Consider the following 19,954-nt stretch of genomic DNA (forward strand, 5'->3'; position numbering starts at 1 on the left):
AATCTTCCTAAGCAATTACGCAACATGGTCGATGCTTGAATGTGTGGGTTGGGGTAGTGCTACCCCAGTGTTTTAATGCTGACAACAAGATTAATCTGTTAGCCTTTATTTGCAGAAAACTGGCACCCACAGAGAGTAACTGTGACTTTAGGAAATGGAAGCTGTTAGCTATCGTGCTGGCTTTGGAAGATTGAAAGCACTGGAGGGTGCAAGGCAACCTTTTTTGGTCTGAGGAGTCTGGAATATATCTACTGTGTCAAGAGACCCAGCTCCCAGGCAGCCAAGTGGACATTATTTATGTGACTGTATTAAGCCAGAGAAACTCTCTTGTGCACACTCACATGTGACTAACCCTACAACTGCCTCCTGGTGTCAAAGAAGAATTCTTTCCACCTCTCACTTTTCGCAGCACGACTTTCATCTTCCTCATCTATGTAGTCATCTGTTATGTTTTGTTTTTGTAAATCATTTACCGTAGGCCGCAGTCACACAGGGTAAAGAGAAGTTGTAGGGTAATTCTGATTCTAACTGTGTAGTCCCCAACCAGCTGGTCACCTTGTTAAACTGGTTGCCAAGAAGGAAGTGCAGTAAATCCTTCTTGTGATTGCTTTTGTTGTTAGCAGCACATAGTTTGCATGGAAGAGGCCAACTTATCTGCAAGCTCTTGCCAGCTTCTCTCTGAACATTAGTGAAACTGAAACGTGTGGTTTAAACTGTAAAACGAGGTTGCTCGCCTCAACATTTAAAAAAAGAAAAATGCTATTGTTTCACTACTGCTCAGTGAGAAGTTGACGTATCTTCCATGCAATTACAGGGATTTTATGGCAACCCACTAGAAACCAAACAATTTCAAGGACTTTTTTGTTGCAGTATCCTGTACCTCTTTGCGATTAATTTTATCTAGTGACAACCATTAGCAACCATTTGCCAACAGGTCAGGAAATTCACATTTTTCCATTGCAACTGTGGTAACACACCGTTTCTAGGCCTGTGTGACTGGGAACATATGTATGTAGGATCTTTTAACTGCTTTTGTTCTGTTAATTGTGTCTTATTAACCAGTGTCAGTCTGCTGTGTATACAATGTGTGACCAAAAAGTTCTTCGAATGAGCCCTTAAAGATCATCTTCAGTGGTATGCCCAGACAGCTTCTGGCAGGGCTGTGTTTTCAGATTCTTCCACTCAACTTCCAAACTTTTCCTTGTTCCTTGCGTATAAAATGATGCCGGTGTTGTACACTGTTATGTATAACTAGCCTTTGTGGGCATTTTTGCCTCTTCTCTTGTGTAAATTGCTCCTCTGACTAATACTCATGTAAGATGTTTTTGCTTGCATGTAAAAGTTTGGATGCTTGGCTTTTATCTGATTTCCTGTATGATCTCTGGCTGTGCTTCAATTTTTCGGACCCTTGTTGTTACAGTTAAGATATGGACAATGGCTTCACACAAATATACATGAACAAGTCTCTGATGAGACAAACCCTCCTAAGTGTCATTCAATTTAATATGCTTCAGTGGATGTGATGCAGCACAAGTAAATCGCAAACTCTTTATTGTACAATTAATAACTTTGCTGTCTTCCTTTTCTAAAATATTTCAATTATCTTTTTTCTTTAAGGTCCACTCTTTAATAAGCAGAAATAGTTTTTAAAAAATAAAACAAAAACACAAAGACAGTACACTGTAAAAAAAAAAAAAAAGAGTTTCATTATGAGAGCTTCTTTCTTATGAAATACAAAACATAATTAGCAGGACGTCTGCTGCGTTTCAGTAGAAATATTAATTATTAATCAGCTCATTAGGGTAAAAGGAAATTAAAAACTTCATTCTATTGAGTGCTCCGTTATATATGTCCAAAGACTCCAAATGCTTAAAATAAGATCTAAGTATAGCTTGTTGGTATAGTCCATTAAGACCAAGCCTGCATTACAATGCTATGAGTCATAACAGCTAATCAATGGAGTCACATTGATTTTCCTATGAGTCTGGCTACAACCTGAGTTAGCTCATTAAAAGCTGAGTCTGGAGAAAATGGATCTTTAAGATGTTGGCGCTAATGCCACAAGATGATTGACTGCAACATTAATTTCTTTAAACCTGATTCGTTTACTAACGCTTCTTCAAAATGCTGCAAGCTTTAAAATTGTGGTGAAAATAACATGGGTTTTTCTTTCTTTTCCATCTGAAAAGAAGTTAATGGGGCAGCTTCAGCATCACCAGTTGTGACTTCCATTCAAAAATAGATACATGCTTTCTTTTTTTGCCAACAGAGCTTTTCAAGCATCTAAACATGATGTATCTGAGGGTTTAAAAATAAAGTAAGGTTTAGAAACCAGAACATTTCTGTACTTCAGAGGAAAAAAGCCTGGCTTTATCTTTATCCTTTTATTTTAAAAAAACAAAACACTTTGCTAGACCCAAAGCAGCGATATCTAAAGGAGTCATTCTGTATTCATTTATTATTCTCTGACATTATTGTGGAAGAATTTTGGTGAACTCTTCTCTATAAAATTGACTAAGTTGATTGAGGTTTGCGGCCATTCTTTTATGCACAGCTATTTGTGTTCCTGTCGCAGCATTTCAGTTGACTTGAGGTCTGGACATTGGGCTATTGTAACACTTGTGTCCTTCCCCTTTTTGGCCAATTTGTCATAGGTTAACTGAGACCTGTCTGAAATGTTGCTCTTGGGGTTTTTGTAGTTTCTATGAGCATAGCTCCATGGTAGGGTGAATTTGATGGGAAGATCATGGCATCATATGAACAGATACCAGAATTCTCCAGAGTAGCAAACCTCCAAAACTGCTTCTTATGGAAGGATATACATGATTGTACAATTCAGGAAATCAGCAGTATAGACCTTTAATTAAACAAAACTGGTTTTATTCAGGGTTTATACTATGCAGTCAATGTTCATCTTAGATTGTAATGATGTTTACTAAAAAAAGCTCTGCTGACGCATGAGGAAGCTGCTGTATAAATTATGAACCAAGTAACAGACATAATGTTGATTCAAACGCTTCCTCTTTCAGTCTTTTTGCTGTCTTTCTTTCACTTTATTATTCTTTTTCTCCATTTCTGTCTCACACCCCTGACACACACTTATATACATCCATCATTATTGCCTTCCTTTTCAACTTGACACTTGTGAAGCACACAGCTATGTTGCATTTATAATTATCTATATGTTTAATGGCGAAGACTAAGAGACTGGGTGTATGGGTTAATTGTTGCATACTGTCTGCGTGAAAAAAAACTCTGAGCACCTGGACATAATACTGATTTATTTCTTGTTAAATATGTCAGACACTGGGCACACAAAGTTATGCTAACAAAGGCTTTGTATGGCATGCATTGGAGGTAATGCATATTTAAATATATCAGGGTTGCTCAGTCACGCTATGATTGCATAGATTGGACAAAAAAAAATACAATGGCTCTTCAGTTGCAGCAACAGTGTCTAACAACAAAACCAGAAGTGGCTTACACTGAAGAACTCGTGGGAGAGCAGAACCCGAGACTAATATCACATTAACCAGGACTCAGATGCATACATTATTCAGCTTCCTCCTTACACTGTGCTCGATATAACATACAAATGTAACAACAAAGATTGCCTTTTATACATACACAAAATAACATACACAAGTGGGATGGAAATAATCCCGTTACTTAACTCATGAGAGGAAGACTTTACTTGAAAAAGCTGCCATGCCAAATCCTATAATATCTCAATACACACTCACACACATACAATTGTACACATGTCTATCACATATAGCTTATTATTCATATTAAATTAGTAGTGGCAGTAGTGGCAGCTTTTCCTCCTTTGTAAGCAGTTAGTGCACAGTCTTCTTGTTCAGTCCGTCTGCGGCATCTCCAGGTTAGTTTCATCTGCTCCCAGACTCCATTACTCACCAACACATACAGCACTGGGTCCACCACAGCATTCAAACTGGACAGTGCAAGCGTACAGGAGAAGAAGAAGTGCATTTGTTCTTCAAACTTGCAGTAACTCCCATTGTGACTCTTATCAAAATTGTTATTATAAAATACTAGTGAGCGTATGAGCAAAAGAATATGATATGGAGCAAAGCAAACTGAGAAGATCCCAATGACTCCAAAGGAGAGAAGACGGACCTTCCTCTTAACCTGGGCGCTCAGGCCGGGACTTCGGCCCACAGTGGCTAACACCCTCCAGTAGCTCACTGCCAGCACTAGCAGGGGTAGCAGGAAGCCCAAGCCTACTCTGAGCAAGTTGAATAGAGCAATAGGCTTCTCCATGGGGTAGGTCTCATAACAACGGTCATTATTGTTGTTCTCATCATGGGCGTCTGTGAGATTATCATAGACCAGCATTATGATGTGTATCACCACCACTACCACATAAACTACGATACACTGCATCCAGGCGTAGCAAGAAGTTCGGTGTGTCTTGAAGCGGAGTGGGTAGCTGACCACCAGACAGCGGTCTACAGAGATACAGCAAAGCAGGTAGATGCTGATATACATATTAGAGTAGTAGACAAAGCCAGCTACACTGCAGGACCCAGAACCTAGCATCCAGCGGTGGTTAAACCGGTAATAATTTATCCAAAGGGGCATAGTGATGATGAAAAGGAAGTCAGAGATAGACAGGTTGAGCAGGAAGATTCCCAGGACATTTTTTTGCCTCACTTGTTGAATGATGGGGCCCAGGGTCAGTACATTGAAGATCAAACCAAAAACAAAGGCCAGTATGTAAACAGACATCAGCAAGTTACTGACAACACTCTCTCCAATGTTAACGCATGTTGAGTTGTTGCCTGTTTCTGGTTTAAAAGTGGAGTTCATGGTTCCTTTAGTTAGCTGTAACTCCCCTGGTTAAAAAAATCACCTGCAAGACAAAAATACATCATTAAATCCATGAAATTAAAATAAATACAGTAACAATTTGTATGGTAACACGACTTCACCGTAATACTTTAAAAACATATAATATAGCTTAGATATTTTGTATCCCCTATTCTATTTCATGGTTGACTGAGCTCAAGAGATAAAAAAAATAATTTGGTTGTCCTGATGTTTCTCAATGTGAGATAGTTTGATTCTGCACACTATATGGTGTTCAGGCATAGTGTCGATGGGAGTCCTCCGCTTCCTAGTATGGGTTTAGTCATGCTGCTTGATGATAACAGTTTGCACCCACGGTTTTAATAGAAAGTGAAATTGCCAAAAGTCCCTGCCTCAGCTGCACTGTATGGAGAACACATGTCATAAGGTAAGCTGTCGTTGTTGTGGAAACAGACAGCATTAAGGAACTGATACCTTTTAGATTAACTTGATGTAGAACCTTCTGCACTCGATCACCTGAGCACTCGATCAACATTACTTGTTGTTAATGCTACTTTTTATTAAATTATCTATAAATTGCTGCATTTATTCTCCTGCGTGGTCTAAGTTGCAGGCGAGGATCGCACAGAATGTACAGGCAAACTGATTATTTGCATTTTACAGTAATCACAGATTACAGGTTACTTTTTGTTTCTCAGCACAATAAGAGCCTTGCAGGCTCCCACAGAATTGCATTCTGGGGGACAAAAAAGTTGGCAGTCATATAGTGAGTTGGACCAGTTATTTCCAATTTAAAGATAAGATAAGATAACCTTTATTAGTCCCACACGTGGAAAATGTAACGTTACAAACAGATGCAGATGTGACGAAGGTAGTTGTTTACTGCAGCTTCAAGAATGAGTAATGTGAAACTCATGCACTCTATAAATGAATCAATTAATTCTCTCCCTGATTTGAACCATCACACCTGGTCCATCACAGAGCTCTGAGTGTAATTCACACCAGATACATCTTAAAGATTAGCGTAACCCAGCAGAGACAAGAATTTCAAAATGAATTTAATAATAATCCAGTAATACTTTCTGTTTCAAAAAGATAAAAGACAAAGAGCAGGTCAAATAATCTGCTGTGAGACTGATTTTGTTATTTTGACATGAACCTTTCCTCTTTGAAGAAGTCTTCTTTTCCATGAGAGTAAAGCTAGCAGTGCAGTTTCAGAGAGGATACGAAACTATTGTTCAGTTTTTTTCAAAAGAAAAATTAAACAATTAATTATTTTTTCACGTGTAAATGTGTTGTGTCTTTCCACTCACTCCACTTGATTATAACTGATTTATTTATAACATTTTATATAAAAGAAAAACGAGAAGCACATTAATTCATAAATGTGATCTAACAAAGGTAAAGGGAAAAAATTAACCATGTTTGCTGTTCATATGTCTTGTAATTGGGATGAAGTAAACATCTGTTGAGTAATTTAACATAAAATTGTTTGATAGTGTTAATTTGGAAAGCCAAAACTCTAGCGGGTCCACCAGACCCATGAACACTGGCTGAGTAACAAAAATACGAACACCACACAAGGGTTAAAAGGTGAGAGATTTGTGGTATAACGACAAGGTCAGTGGGCAAGGCATCTGAGAGAACCTCTGCGCTCTTTGTTGGGTATTCTTTGTAATACACTGATGAGTGAGGTTTTTTGGCCAAGCTAGCATAACTGCAAACAATCTGTTGTAGCTTACTGTGACTTGTAACATGTGCGCTGCATTTTATTTCCCATAATATGCATTATCACATAATCTCTTTTATTTATTTGCTTTATGTTTTATCCTTGTAAATTTGTAAGTTGTTATGTTTGTTGTTGTTATTGCTTGTCTCTATTCTGCTGTGTACAGTGTCCTTGAGTGTTTTGAAAGGCACTTTCCTAAATAAAATGTATTGTTGTTGTTGTTGTTGTTGTTGTTATTATAATGGTAATGCTGGCTCACTAACTAGCTTGGTAGAGAAGAAGTATAATTCAATGCAAAGGCCATGAACAGATTCCAGTTCTTACTGAAGGCCATGTAAGCTACCTCCTGGGGGAAAAAAATAAAAGGCTCTATGACTGAAAATATAATTGAAATGATGATGGATCACATTTGCATTTCCTGCTCTTTCAGTTTTTTATGTCCAGAAAAGATAACAAAATATACCTATTTTGCAGACTAAGACAAGTAAGGGGTGCAAACAATGCCTTTTGAACGGCAGGAGGACTTTTTTGAAATACAGATTTTCTAGATTTAAAAAAAAAAAAATTATTTGGAGCACACATGTAGATGATCACATGACACTAATTGTCTTTCTTCATGTCAATATGTGATGTATGAAGTTGTCAACTTTGTTTGAAAAATTAGGTAGTGTCCATAAAAGTGCATAACTTAGCAAAACATTATTATTAACATTTAATAAAGTTAATTCTTTATGACGTTTATATATCCCATACATATTATCGTGCAGGCATAACGATCAGTTACATTACAGGCGTGTCGCATGAATTTTGTGCAGCACGTTGCAGGCTTAACAGAAAATGACTTACATCATAGGGCTTGCAACACATTAATGTGTATAAATGATAAATATTTTTATATGTTTTACTCAATTATACATCTCATCAAAGTACAAATAAATAGAGTTCACTAAACTTTCACTTTTTAAAGTCCAGTTGTTTTCAATGAAATCCTACACATTTCATATGGGACATGACCATCTCTTAACATAACAGACCTAATTGTTTTCTAGTAATGCACAGCTTTAGGCTTTTTGTCCCCCTGTTTTAATCTACTCTGTTTAATGTAAAAGTTAAAGAGTGACATGCTTAACTGTTACAGAAGGAGGCTATTCGCGCGTTCTTGTTAATGTTTTAAATTCTGACACATTCATAAATAATATGAAACCTAAAAATGGTTTGGAATATATAGTCATAATTGACGACTAATGCATTAAAAATACAAAAGATGCTGCACAGTTAAAACAGTTTAGTGGTTTATTCGGGGTAAATTTGGATTTCCTACAGCATGGCCATGTTTTGACTACAGATGCTAACAGTGCGGTTAAACAGACATGTTAAGATGCTGACTGAGAAGGATATTTCTGGGCAGACCGAGCATGAGTTCAGCTTGGTTCAAAAATAATTCAACGAAACTATGACAGGCTAACTAAGGCCAGAACCTGATTGTACAAAAGAACTCACACATGAATACTACATAATTAGGAATGTTGTTTCAGAGGAACTGTTACAAAGTTCAACTGGTTGTGTTATGGTTTTCCTTTCAGACTGTTTATAGGCTTTCTATTGGTCTGTGAAACTGTGTCATCAGCCTTGAACATTTTTTAAAATTTTAGTTTATCACAACAGAATTTTTTGAAAATGTCCTCTGGTTTCAGTTAATAACCGAAGTATTTATTCATATTTACACCATCAGTACAATCTTATACACCCATTCATTGTGACGATTAAGGGGTTAATGTTTAGTTTGTGTTCCACTGGAAAAAAAATCCACATTAATTATTTTACCAGGTAATGGGAACCAATGGTTAACACACTCTTCTTAATGTAGACCACAAGACTAAAATATTTTTGTACAGATATTTTATTCTTTCCATTTGCTGTATAAAATTTAAGCATTAGGAGATCAAACTTTGCTCGTTATTTCTGTGGCTTTTGCTGATATTTGTTTCCTCTCTTTGTTTTGTTCCCTCTCTCTCTTCCAGGCTTGACCCTGGTGTGTTTATAGGCTCAGGAAGCATCTAATGCTATTAACGTCCAGAAAACTCAATAATAGAGAAGCCATTTGGAGACAGATCGTCTTCAGAGAACGATAATGTGTGTCTGCACGTGCCTGTGTGCAGGTGTGTTTGAAATGGGTTTGATTTAATGGATTATTCATAAAATTAAAAAAAAAAAAAAATGGGAGACTTATCATGACTGCATTATAGGAAAGTTTTCCTCATAAATCAAAACTTTTCTAAAATATTTCAGTTGTTAGTCACCACTTAGGATACTATGACTAATGACAAACAGGTATTCCCCTATTACAAAGATAGAGTTTACCTCTAATGCCTGTAATGGTTCATTTGTCCTGTTCAGGTCCTTCTTAAAAACAATATTTTTTTTCTTTTTTCCTCTTGCATACATCTTTTTTGTTCTTTTGCTGTCTCTATCAGTACATTTCAAATCCAAACAAACGACTACTTTGCACAGCTGGCCAGGGCTTGATTCACTCATTTTTTCCATCTGAGCCAACTATGTGTTTGTTAGCATTATGTGCTGAAGTAAATCTGGTTGTCATTATGAATTGTTAAGAGAGCAGCATTTTAGCCTTATCTCTAAAGAGGGGGGATGTGGTGATTGCCAGATGCCCCCCTTTTAAAACAAAAAGAAGAAATATGCGTTTTAACTTGCCTCCCTCATACCAAAGTGGTGTTTCAAAGGTAAAGCAGTCCACAGTTTCTTCTTCCAGAGCAGTTTTCTGTTGCCCTCTCCAGCGTGCTGTGGTGACCACCGCTGGGAGAATCACAGAAAACATTCAACCCTCCAGAGAATCAACATTTCAAACCTAATTATTTTTGCAGTGGTTACTCACATCACCTCAAGCATTCCATCTTTCCCTTGACAACAGTCCACTGGGTACAAAAAGAAGCCCAGCATATGAAGTGCGGTTTCAAAATAAATTACTACATTTAAGAACTTGGCAAACATAATAAAAGTTACCTTTGAACTTGTCCTTTTCTAGGGCAGTTTATAAAAAGTTTTACATAAATTCCCTCATCTAGTTTCCAGAACTCCAGTCAGTAATGAATGACCTCACCTGTTGTTTGTTGATAGAAAGTTGTATCTTGTAGAAAGCTGTCCAGTGGGTGAAGAGTGTTAGACGCATTCCAGACCTGCTTCAGGTTCAGCAGAGTTCAGTCCAGGAAGATCAGAAAAAAAGCTTCAGAAGAGACTTTTCAGAGCTGCTGACATGCAGCCAAGCCACTGCAGTTCCTCATAATCTCAAATGAACCAGATCATTAACAGCCAGTTCAATAGCTACAGATGCAAGAGGTTGTTTTTCTCTGTACTGTGTAGTTTGCTCTCGTTGCTAGTTCCCGTTGACAGCCACAGCTGAAATGTCAGTAAGAAGTGTGGAAGGGCGAAGTACAGAAAGGGGAAGACACGCGTAGGAGGAGGGAGGTTTGCTTCTGCACACGTGCGTGCAGGAAGTGTTCAGGGCTGGGCAAAAATTAAACGGTTATAGAAAAGATATGAATCATGCGTTAATGCTCTTATGAGACCAGAAAAAAGTCCCCTCCTCCTCCTCTCCGATTTAAGGGAAATTTGTAACTTATGGGTCGGGAGCTGCATAGCTCCTGTCTTCCCCTTTTACATCACAGTGAGTGTTTAAATAGCATCATTGTAGTTGTAGTTCTTAATGAGTGGGTCATTCACTCCTTTTTTTGGTCTAAATGTCTTTTTCAGTTTGGCTGATCACTTTCAGTCTGGTTCAGTACGAGAAAACCAAAATGTGTCAATCACGTCACTGTAAAACACGAAGAAGATAAAGAACGTTGCTCTGTTTCAGATGATGTGAACACTGGGTATCAGCACCGTGTAGGTCTCAGTCGAGGCTGTTCACATGTTTATAAATGGAGTCTGTGACGAAACCTTGAGGTTGCTCTGGTTATGCGTTGAGTGACCATCAGTGTACAGATGTGAATGTTGACGGCAAGAACACATTCCTTACATGACGTTAAGAAAAAGGAAAGGAAAGTAGACGATTATTGAAACGGAAACGATAAATGTATGGAAATAAAATACTCAAAAGGGGAATTTCCAGATACTCTGATTTTCCACCACCTGAAGCATTGTTTCTTCTTTCCTTTGTAATGCTTTGATGTCACACACATGTTCAATAAGTTCAGCTTTTTGTCACTGCATTTCAGCAGAATATGAGTAAGAATGAGTAATTTTCTTTTTATTGGTATTCTTTCTTTTAATTTTTTTCTTCTCTAATAAACAAATGATTAAATAACATTACATGAATGTGTACATTTTCCTGTTGAATTCAGGCTTTTATTGTCTGTCATTTCTAACAGATCCAGCTTTTTGTCTGTAATGTAGTCTTACAGAGCTTACATCACTTAGCAACCACATTAATTGTGTCTAAATACTATTTAAGGCCATGTTGGTGATGTATTATTTTACCTACCTATGCTACTAACCTATTTTTTCTTAAACTCAAATACAGAACAAGTTTATCTGTCACTTCTGCTGTGGCTTTTACACTTTTTTAACGACTACCTCAAGGTGCCAATAATGTGATGCCAAAAAGTTTAAGTGCTGAGAATATTTTTTAAAAGTTGTGCATGTGGATATTAAATTTGTCAACTTCCCTTTTTCATTCCTTAGTATGACACTGATATATGGAAAATTCTTTGCTATTTTGGCAAAAGAGAACAAGACAAGGCAGTGGGCATATGTTTGGTGCATTTCAGTTTCTTGTAACTGTTTCCTCGCATGATAGTGTGCTTCACCTCTATCACCTTAAAATAAATCATTTTGTTGGTTTACCTGCCTGTTTTTTGGTAACAAGCATCCAACTTGCGGTCACATGAAGCAGAGTCAGAGGGCACTAATGAGACAGAGCAGTAGGCATACAGTGAATTCTGCCATCATAAATTTTCCATAAAAACTATTTAAAAGATTATTTATGGAAATGTCATTTTAGAAAAACAGTCTTGTATGTAATATAAATACAGATATTGACATTTTATGATAATGGTAGGATTGCAAGTATTTCACACCTCCCAGTGGTTTTTAAGCTTAGGGTTTAGCTTTTGTTGCATCACACAGTGGTGTGATATAGAAAGAGATTTAGTACCTTTTTGGTCATGCATCTACATGACAACCGGAAATGCGCTGCAATTTTCTGTAATTTTGCAAATTGCTCTACACAGTTGATCTATTGCCTTTCAAAATGCATTACGCCTGAGTGCAGGGGCAAACTCAGCAGCTGGTATAGCCGTTTAATGTACTTGATGGCCAAGCTGGAGGTCATCGGTTGTGCAGTCATACCAAGTGGAGGAAAGTGCAATCAGAATTTGTGATCATGTTACACAATCACAAACAAAACATTTCCAGAGCTAATGATGGTTTGTGGGCTTTGTGTTCAGTGTTTACACAGATCGTTATCTCGAGAAGCATGAAATAACAAGAAAGTGGAAATGACTGAAAACTCTGGAGTTCAGTTCTTATTTTGATTGGGTAGCATTATCTCGAAATTCCGCATGCGTGCACTACTTTCTTTTGTATTTAATGAAAAGCTGATGTGTTTTCCAGATGAGGTGCAGCTATAAACTGAGAGTGCAAATTGCAATTGTTCTAGGAGTAGTTGCAGTTCAAATAAGATGACACTCTCTGAGTTATGAACACTCCTGGTAACCTTTTGAGCACACAGCCAATTGCCTCTTGTGGAAAAACAGCACTTTCTCCCACAGACTTCATTAATGCAGATAACTTCTGAACAAGCCTGAGAGAAAATGGAATTGCACCCACTGGCTAAAATCAATTGGCATGCATGTGCATGCACCCCAAGCAGAGCTGCAGAACAAAACAGACTCCACTAAAGCTGACAAGAAATGAGCACTGGGAGGTCTCAGAGGTTTAGATGACAAAACGTGCTATGGAAATAAGTAATCAGTAGCTCTTTCCGTATGGAAGCGACACTAATATAATACAAGTTCAAAGATCACATTACACTTCTGAGTACGTTAATAAAGTATCAAGTTGCGATTATTGTTAATATATTTCTTAGTTTAAAAAAAACAAAATCAAAAAGAACTATGTGGTGAGGCGTGGTCGGCGGTGCCAGGCGGAAGCACCGGCACGGCATCCGCAATCACGCCCACCGTGTTTAAAAACACGGGGAAGCAGGGGTAGAGAAGAGTTGTGGTGTGATGAGTGTGTATTTAAAATGGCTTCTTTATTACGCCACTCTCTGGACCCTCCGCGTCTCTATCGCACCACAAACTAATTCTCAAGAAAACTGTCTGTGGTAAAGACAAAAGAGCACACTAATGAGAACAAGATTACACGTTAATTCACAACCAAAACATGGACAGACAATTTTGTGTTATATTAATCTACAGCAGAAAAAAAAAAAACCCTGAATGTACTGTTTACAACAGTCACATACCCTCATTGAGCTTATTAGGTACATTTTCTAGCACTGCACTGGCCTCCCTTTTGCCTTCAAAGCCCCCATAAAAGATTTAACACGGTGCTAGAATTTTTCCTCCGAAATTCCGAGCCATACAGACATGATAGCATCAAACAATGATGTGAATCTCCTGTTCCACCGCATTCCAAAGATGCTCTGCTGGATGCAAATCTGGTGATTGTAGAGGCCATTTGAGTACAGAGAACCCATCATGAGAACCCAGTTTGAGATTATTTGAGTTTTATGACAGTATGTTATCCTGCTGGAGGCAGCCATCAGTTGGTGGGAAATATACATTCCTAAATGATACACTGTGGTCATATATGAATAAGCATGGTGGACAATAGCACTCAGGTAGTTTAAAAAAAATGTGAATTTGGTACTGAGGGACCTAAAGTGAGCAAAGAAAATATCCTCACCACCACCAGCAATCTGACCAATTTATAAAAGGAGGGCTGGATCCATGCTTTCATGCCATTTATACCCAATTCTGACCCTACCATTTGAATGTTGCTGCAGAAAGTCTCATAAGCAGGCACATTTTCCAATCTTATATTATTCAGTTTTGGTAAGAAGTGTGAATTGTAGCATCAGTTTACTGTTCTTAGCTAATAGGAGTGGTACTCTGTGTGGTCTTCTGTTTAAGTTTTAAGTTTCATAAGGTGCATTTAAGGTGCATGTCAGATTCTGTTCGGCATACCTTTTCTACAACGAGCAGTCATATGAGTTACTGTATTGACAATGCTCCTGTGACGTCAACAAGCTATTTTCACGCAGAGAACTGACACTCACTGAATATGTTCTCGCTTTCAGACCAGCAACTATGTCACATTCTTTCCCATTTTTATGTTCCTTTTGACAGGTTGTCCTATGGGCCAAAATGCACTGGATTGCTGCCATCTGATTATTAACTCTGTTAAATAATAAGCCAATCAATTATTCCTCTGTGTGTGTGTGTGTGTGTGTGTGTGTGTGTGTGTGTGTGTGTGTGTGTGTGTGTGTGTGTGTGTGTGTGTGTGTGTGTGTGTAGACTGCTAAACCTAGTGCTTGCAGGTGAAAAGAACACTTTCATTTAAGAAGCACAAGGTCATTAATCTGGATGCCCGACTGCTTTTTTGCTTTCAGTGGAAACGTTGAGTGAAAACAGAAATATTTTTAAGCTGTCTTCCACCTACTCTAACAAACTAGACTGATATTGCTTGTCGCAGATAAAACTCAATAGAAATGTAATTTCTGGTGCCAGGTACGTCTCTCTGGAGGTTTGGGCCTGTCTCTTTTGCTTACTAAGTGGAGGGCTCTACATGACAGTGCAAAAACAATGGGCTGGAAGATTGAAGCTGATGAGATAAAACGAAAGTTACTGACACTTGAAAGAAATAAAAGGAGGGGAGGAAAAAGGAAGAGTCTATCATCTGGCATTGTTTGAGAATGACGACGGGTGTAGGGTAGGAGCAACAAGGGTGCACTTCTACCAGTATAACTGAGTGAAGAGTACTCATTTCACAATGGGAAAAAATTCAGCGTCTTTGCCTCCATTGCCACAGGGTCCTCTTGAGTGCCACTCAAGACTGTGGGGTGTTAAAAAACACCCCACTGTCTGTGCTTTGAGAGCTGGGAGTACTTTTTTGTGTGTCTCTGGTTCCAATTCCATCATAATTCTTTAGTCCATGTTGCCTACGTCTGTACCAAAGTACCCAGCAGCATATTTGGAGGGGAAAAAATCTCCTCTTCTTTTGAGAGTAAAAGAAATAACAGCCTGTCAGCCTGTGAGTAGAAAACTAGTGGTGCAGAACAAGTCGTCCTTATTCTTTTGTTATGCTTTAAATGAAGCACGTCTTTTTCCATAGACAATCTAAGGCACAGTAATGGCCCTTGTTTTATAAATATATTTATAGGGAAAAAGCAAATAATCTGTATATGGCTGACAAATATTTTAGGACTAAATCCGTATCTGCTCAGGCCTGTGTGCAATTTCTCAGGAAGCAGGTGAAAATGAGCAGGTTCCAGTTAAGCATGCACGGACGTCACGTTAAATAAAACTTCCAAGACAAATACAATGCTGTAGGAGGTTTGTATTATCTAAAAGCCAGGATCATCCTTCAAACAAGTTATACACAGTCTACACATATTTGACAGCTATATAAGCTTCAGGTTATACATTCATAAAACAGTAACTACAGTATGTTCAATGATGAATCTAGATAATGCTACTTCACAGAAACATGTAACACATCGACATGAAAGGTAGTCAATACTTGTACAAGATAAGTTGTCCAAACTAGTTTAGTGACCCACACTGTCCACCCATACACTTACATCACAGGGGAATGTCTGCTTTTGCTGAAAGATGCGTTCATTTATCTGCTCATTATTAACGGTACAAATCATTTCAGTGACCTGCTTGACCTCAGATGGCTCACAACGAATGATAACACAATAAAAAGCAATTTTCAGCAGCAGCTACAGAGAGCTGTCACCGATATACGAAATCTCACGACTGAAAATTGTCCGGTGAGTGGAAGTATTACACTGCCCGCATGCTAGTTCATTTAAACTCATAATGGCATCTTTAATTACATATAATTTTCTAAAAGGCCATTGTGGCCACAAACCTGCAGTAATTACTGGAGGATTTGCTGTCGCCAGATCGATACCTTTGGTTTTCACTATAGAACACGAATTTATGGGAATGCATTTGTGAATATAGATGGCTTCTCTCAGTGGACTCACTTCAGTAATTACCAGCACAGAGGAAGTCTTTTGTTGCTGTAAAGAGCTCCATCACTGAAAAGAGATTGAACTGAATTTTCTGTAATTCCAGTCAGTCCCATTAAAATAATATATTAAAGAAAAAAAAGAAGCATCGCGTTGCTTTTAATTTCATAACGTTTCGGCTGGGTTTTACTACTGTTTGTATAGCAAAATGTTTGATTCTTTGATTCTTATCTGCACCTGTGGTAAAATGCCATTTCCTTGTTTGCTCTGATGCACACTACACTGACAGGGGGAAAGAACATGCTGTTTTTCATTCCTCTGACAAATTCGGATTTACGGTTCACTCCGCACCTTTTATCTGTAAAGGCACCCTGAACAGATGAACAGGGAATGTGAAATAGAGTTGAGCAGTCTTTATCATAAAAGAAATTCAACAATTCAAAAGATGAAAGAGGACCAAGACAAGCAGAGTAAATGCTTTAAAGGTTTTCTTCGGGCTGGAGGAGAGAAATTGGATTTATAGCTGTAAAACCGAGTGCTCTCACGCAGCTCTAATCAGTCAGACACTTTATTTTATAAAAACCACATGATTCTTTGCAAGCGTGTCTTTTTAGAGTACAAGGCCACCATCCCCTTCTCCTTCTCCCCGCTTCTTTCATCCTTCCTAAATGAGCGTGAGTCCTCCACCTCTCTGTGGTCAGAGTATGCTGACCCTCTCTGTGAGACCTTGCATGTCTGCATCCTCCCCGCCGTCCTCGTCATCGGAAGCCTGCGCCAGAGGAGGCGGCACAAAGTGAGCAGGGTATGGCAGAGTGTGTTCACGGGCATACATTTGCCAGCGGCTGTCATCGCTCTCGTGGGTAATGTAACGTTCCCCAAGCTTAGTCTCCAGTTCCCGCAGGTCGAGCCACGTCTGATAGTCCTGGGAAATGACAAACAGGAATAAACACGGTGATGAAATCTGAGTGTCGGGAATCGCAAAGATTTGATCGATACATGTGCCAATGCATTTGTTTGCGGGGGCACATGTGCATGTGTGTACATAAGAACTAGAATGACACTGAAATGATAAATTATGCTTCAACCCACTCGTGGCTACCGTGACAATGAATATTAATTAATCCGGTGACATTCTGGCAACAAAAAAAAACAACAGCAATAGCAGCCTGCTTTTCCACCGCTAAACATTTTGTTTTGAAGCAGGCATTTAAGAGCTGTGCAGTCAAAGAAAACACAATTTCTTTAACTAATCCCCTTTCTGTTATGTTTTCAATAAAGTTAAAAACCTCCGGCCTTGAGCTGATATTTCAACGCTCGGATTTGTGTGCATAGACCTCGGCTTTATTGTTGCAATTTTCTTTAAAAGCAACAAATTTTATTGAAGCAATTTTAAGGACTTGAATTGCTGCTCAGAAACTACAGTTACTAGCATTTACCACAGAAAAGGGGGCTTTTTCTTGTATGTTTAATAGCAAATAATAACGGATAAAAAAAAATTGTAGGAACGATAGAGTGGAACATTCATTCTAATGTGTGCCTGTGAGCAGTTCATTAATATAGTACCTGTAAGTATGCGTGGCTGAGACTTTTATCTACACTGTAGCGTTTCCTCATCTTAACTTGCAGCAGGTTGTTGATCAGGTCAATAGCTGGAAACACAAACACATGTTTTTCAATAAAAATCAAACCACCTCTCACTCACACACACGCAAGCACACAGAAACCATCAGAGTTGTCATCTCTTTATCATACCTTATTTGTCTAGACACTAAACCCGACTTTAGTTGTGGTAAAACTGAAGTACAACTTATCACAGATCAGATTGGTTGCATTCTGAAAACAACATTCAGTACTAGTCATTCTTTGCTGCCCTTTCTCATATGCACTCATACGTTTTATTTTTTTCTCCACTACTAGGCAAAGGTGATGTTAAATAACAATTTTATATATTGATTACAAAAACCAATCCAATAGCTTTTGCAGGTATTGTAAGTGTACATCAACGTCCATCTCACGGTTGTGTTTAACAGGAGAAATCTCCTCTAGCTGATTCCCTCTCTGAGATTACCATCACTGGAGATCTGCTTCCAGGGATTAGGAGGATACATAAAGGCTGCGTTGTGGATCTGGTCATTGATATCTTCATCTTCATTGAATGGGAATGTCCCGCTGAGGCTGACGTACATAATGACGCCGACTGACCACATGTCTAGTGAGCGGTTATAGCCCTGGTTTAACAGAACTTCTGGAGCCAGATAGGCAGGTGTGCCAACCACTGAACGGCGGAATGACTTCTCTCCAATGATACGGGCAAAGCCAAAATCACACAACTTCACCTGAGAGAAGAAAACAGTCAAGAACAGAGACACATGACTGCGAGGCATCTGGTAAAATAACAAAATGGCAGGAAATGTATATGAGCAAGTGCAGAAACCACATGTGTTGCAAACGAGCTGGTTGGGCAAGTGCGTGTGTGCGTGTTCCTGTCTAGCTATCTTTGTGCTAGGGAAACCATTATGTCAATGAAGGTCCTCACTAAGATAGCTGAACGGTTATGAGAAAGAATGTTAAGAGAAAGAAACAGAAACAGGACTCATGTAACCAAAACGCCATTAGCAAGTGTCTGTTACTTTCCTCAGCTCAGATTTGGGAAATCCATCTGTGTGTGTGTGTGTGTGTGTGTGTGTGTGTGTGTGTGTGTGTGTGTGTGTGTGTGTGTGTGTGTGTGTGTGTTTTTACCTGTGGGGAGGGATCGGCAGAGGCAAGTAGCACATTTTCAGGTTTTAGGTCACAGTGAACAATGTTCTTAAAGTGCAGGTGCCTCAGAGCTGCAAGAATCTGCATGCACACCGACGTCATGTGCATACCCAAAACCACGGGAGCAAGATGATCCGAAACAAAATCAAACACAGCAAAGCTTCGTTTTAGAATATGCAGAAATGTAAGGTTCAGTAAATGTTCATGATGACAGCAGAGGAAGCATGCAGCGAAACACTGCAGCATCAGAATGCCATTTTAGTCTTGTGGGTCTCTACTACCCACTCTCTACCGCTATGGGACTTATTTGAAAATGCATACACACCTGCGTGATGAGGAACTTTGTGAGCCTCTCGGGCAATCTGCCTTTTTCGCTGGAGAGAATCATCTCCAGCATGTCACCGTGTAGTTTCTCCATGACCACAAACACTTTCTCTGGGGTTTCAAACATACACTCCAGGTTTACAATGCCCAGATGACGTAAACTCTGAGAGAAACAACAGAAGGGTGAGGGGAGTGTGGGGAGAAGGCGGACGATAAGAAAAAATATGTTGTGTGTAAAAAGATGAAATACCAGAAATAAACTGTGATAGAGTGTGAAATATAGCAAATATAAATTGGGCAATACAGGAAGAACATCACAGGAGGGGATAAACAGAAAGGACCAGACCGTGACAACCAGACAGTAAACCACAGGAGAAGGAAGCAGAGAACAGAAAATTTATAAACTCTGTTTTGGCAAACAATATAAGTATTCCGCAGAAGTCACACATATGACATATGTTCCATAAATAATAATGACTGCATAACTGCATTTGTGTAAAATGCCGAGCTGCAGGGGGAAGTTCAGACTGACTAGTGCACCACTACCTCCATCTGCTGGGGAAAAAAGTCTGCCGCCCAAGAAGGTGAAATCAAACATACGTTGTTATTTTTCAAAAATATATATTTTAAACAGACGTTGTTAATGTGAAGTCTTTCCCTGTCACATATTTGGCATGAATGAAAATGTTAAATGCTTTTATACAGTCGTGTCATTTAGTTGAATTCTATATGCAAACTTTCATTTTTGCTCGTTTCAGAAGTTGCAATCACATAAGGAAAGGAGAAACAGTACTACTTATTTAAATACTGTCAATGACTGCGAGGTAAAATAATTAGAAATTAATCATTTAAATAAGCAAAACTGAGCTTTTTTAATAGTGTAGATTAAAATCTGGTTATTGTGATACTACAAAGCACAGATTACTATTACATTATTACTGTCTCACTGTGTTTAATGGTAGTTTTTAATATTACAAATGGTTTTTTACTTTCTTTCAGGCATAATGAGCTTGGAAAGAAAGCATTTGGATTAAGTTTTGTGGAGACATTTCACCTTTCATCCAAAATGCTTCTTTAGTTCTAAAACC

At 38.6% G+C, this 19,954-nt stretch overlaps 2 protein-coding genes across 4 annotated transcripts in view; both read right to left on the reverse strand.

Annotated features, from left to right (window-relative positions):
• Positions 1 to 3,264: 3,264 nt before the first annotated feature.
• gpr184 (G protein-coupled receptor 184) lies at positions 3,265 to 10,033 on the reverse strand. Its single transcript, XM_004543681.3, has 2 exons — positions 9,681 to 10,033; positions 3,265 to 4,876 (listed from the first exon to the last, which is right to left on the reverse strand). Exon 2 carries the CDS (start codon positions 4,831 to 4,833, stop codon positions 3,787 to 3,789), a length of 1,047 nt encoding a protein of 348 aa, XP_004543738.1. The 5' UTR covers positions 4,834 to 4,876; positions 9,681 to 10,033; the 3' UTR covers positions 3,265 to 3,786.
• Positions 10,034 to 15,127: 5,094 nt separating this feature from the next.
• Positions 15,128 to 19,954, reverse strand: part of prkd2 (protein kinase D2) — a 31,577-nt gene continuing 26,750 nt past the window's right edge. For all 3 annotated transcript variants that reach the window (XM_012917202.3, XM_012917203.5, XM_004543680.4), the window contains 5 exons: positions 18,868 to 19,029; positions 18,525 to 18,623; positions 17,854 to 18,121; positions 17,349 to 17,434; positions 15,128 to 16,707 (listed from right to left, as the gene is read on the reverse strand). In XM_012917202.3, coding sequence (XP_012772656.1) covers positions 16,483 to 16,707; positions 17,349 to 17,434; positions 17,854 to 18,121; positions 18,525 to 18,623; positions 18,868 to 19,029 — 840 coding nt within the window. In that variant the 3' untranslated portion in view covers positions 15,128 to 16,482. The remainder of the gene's footprint in view (positions 16,708 to 17,348; positions 17,435 to 17,853; positions 18,122 to 18,524; positions 18,624 to 18,867; positions 19,030 to 19,954) is intronic.

This window comes from Maylandia zebra, linkage group LG14 (genome assembly GCF_041146795.1).
Source record: "Maylandia zebra isolate NMK-2024a linkage group LG14, Mzebra_GT3a, whole genome shotgun sequence".
NCBI classification, from domain to species: Eukaryota; Metazoa; Chordata; class Actinopteri; order Cichliformes; family Cichlidae; genus Maylandia; species Maylandia zebra.

Bases quoted from the DNA above. Each gene is read 5' to 3' on its own strand.
- gpr184 (XM_004543681.3), bottom strand. From the start codon at position 4,833: ATGAACTCCACTTTTAAACCAGAAACAGGCAACAACTCAACATGCGTT.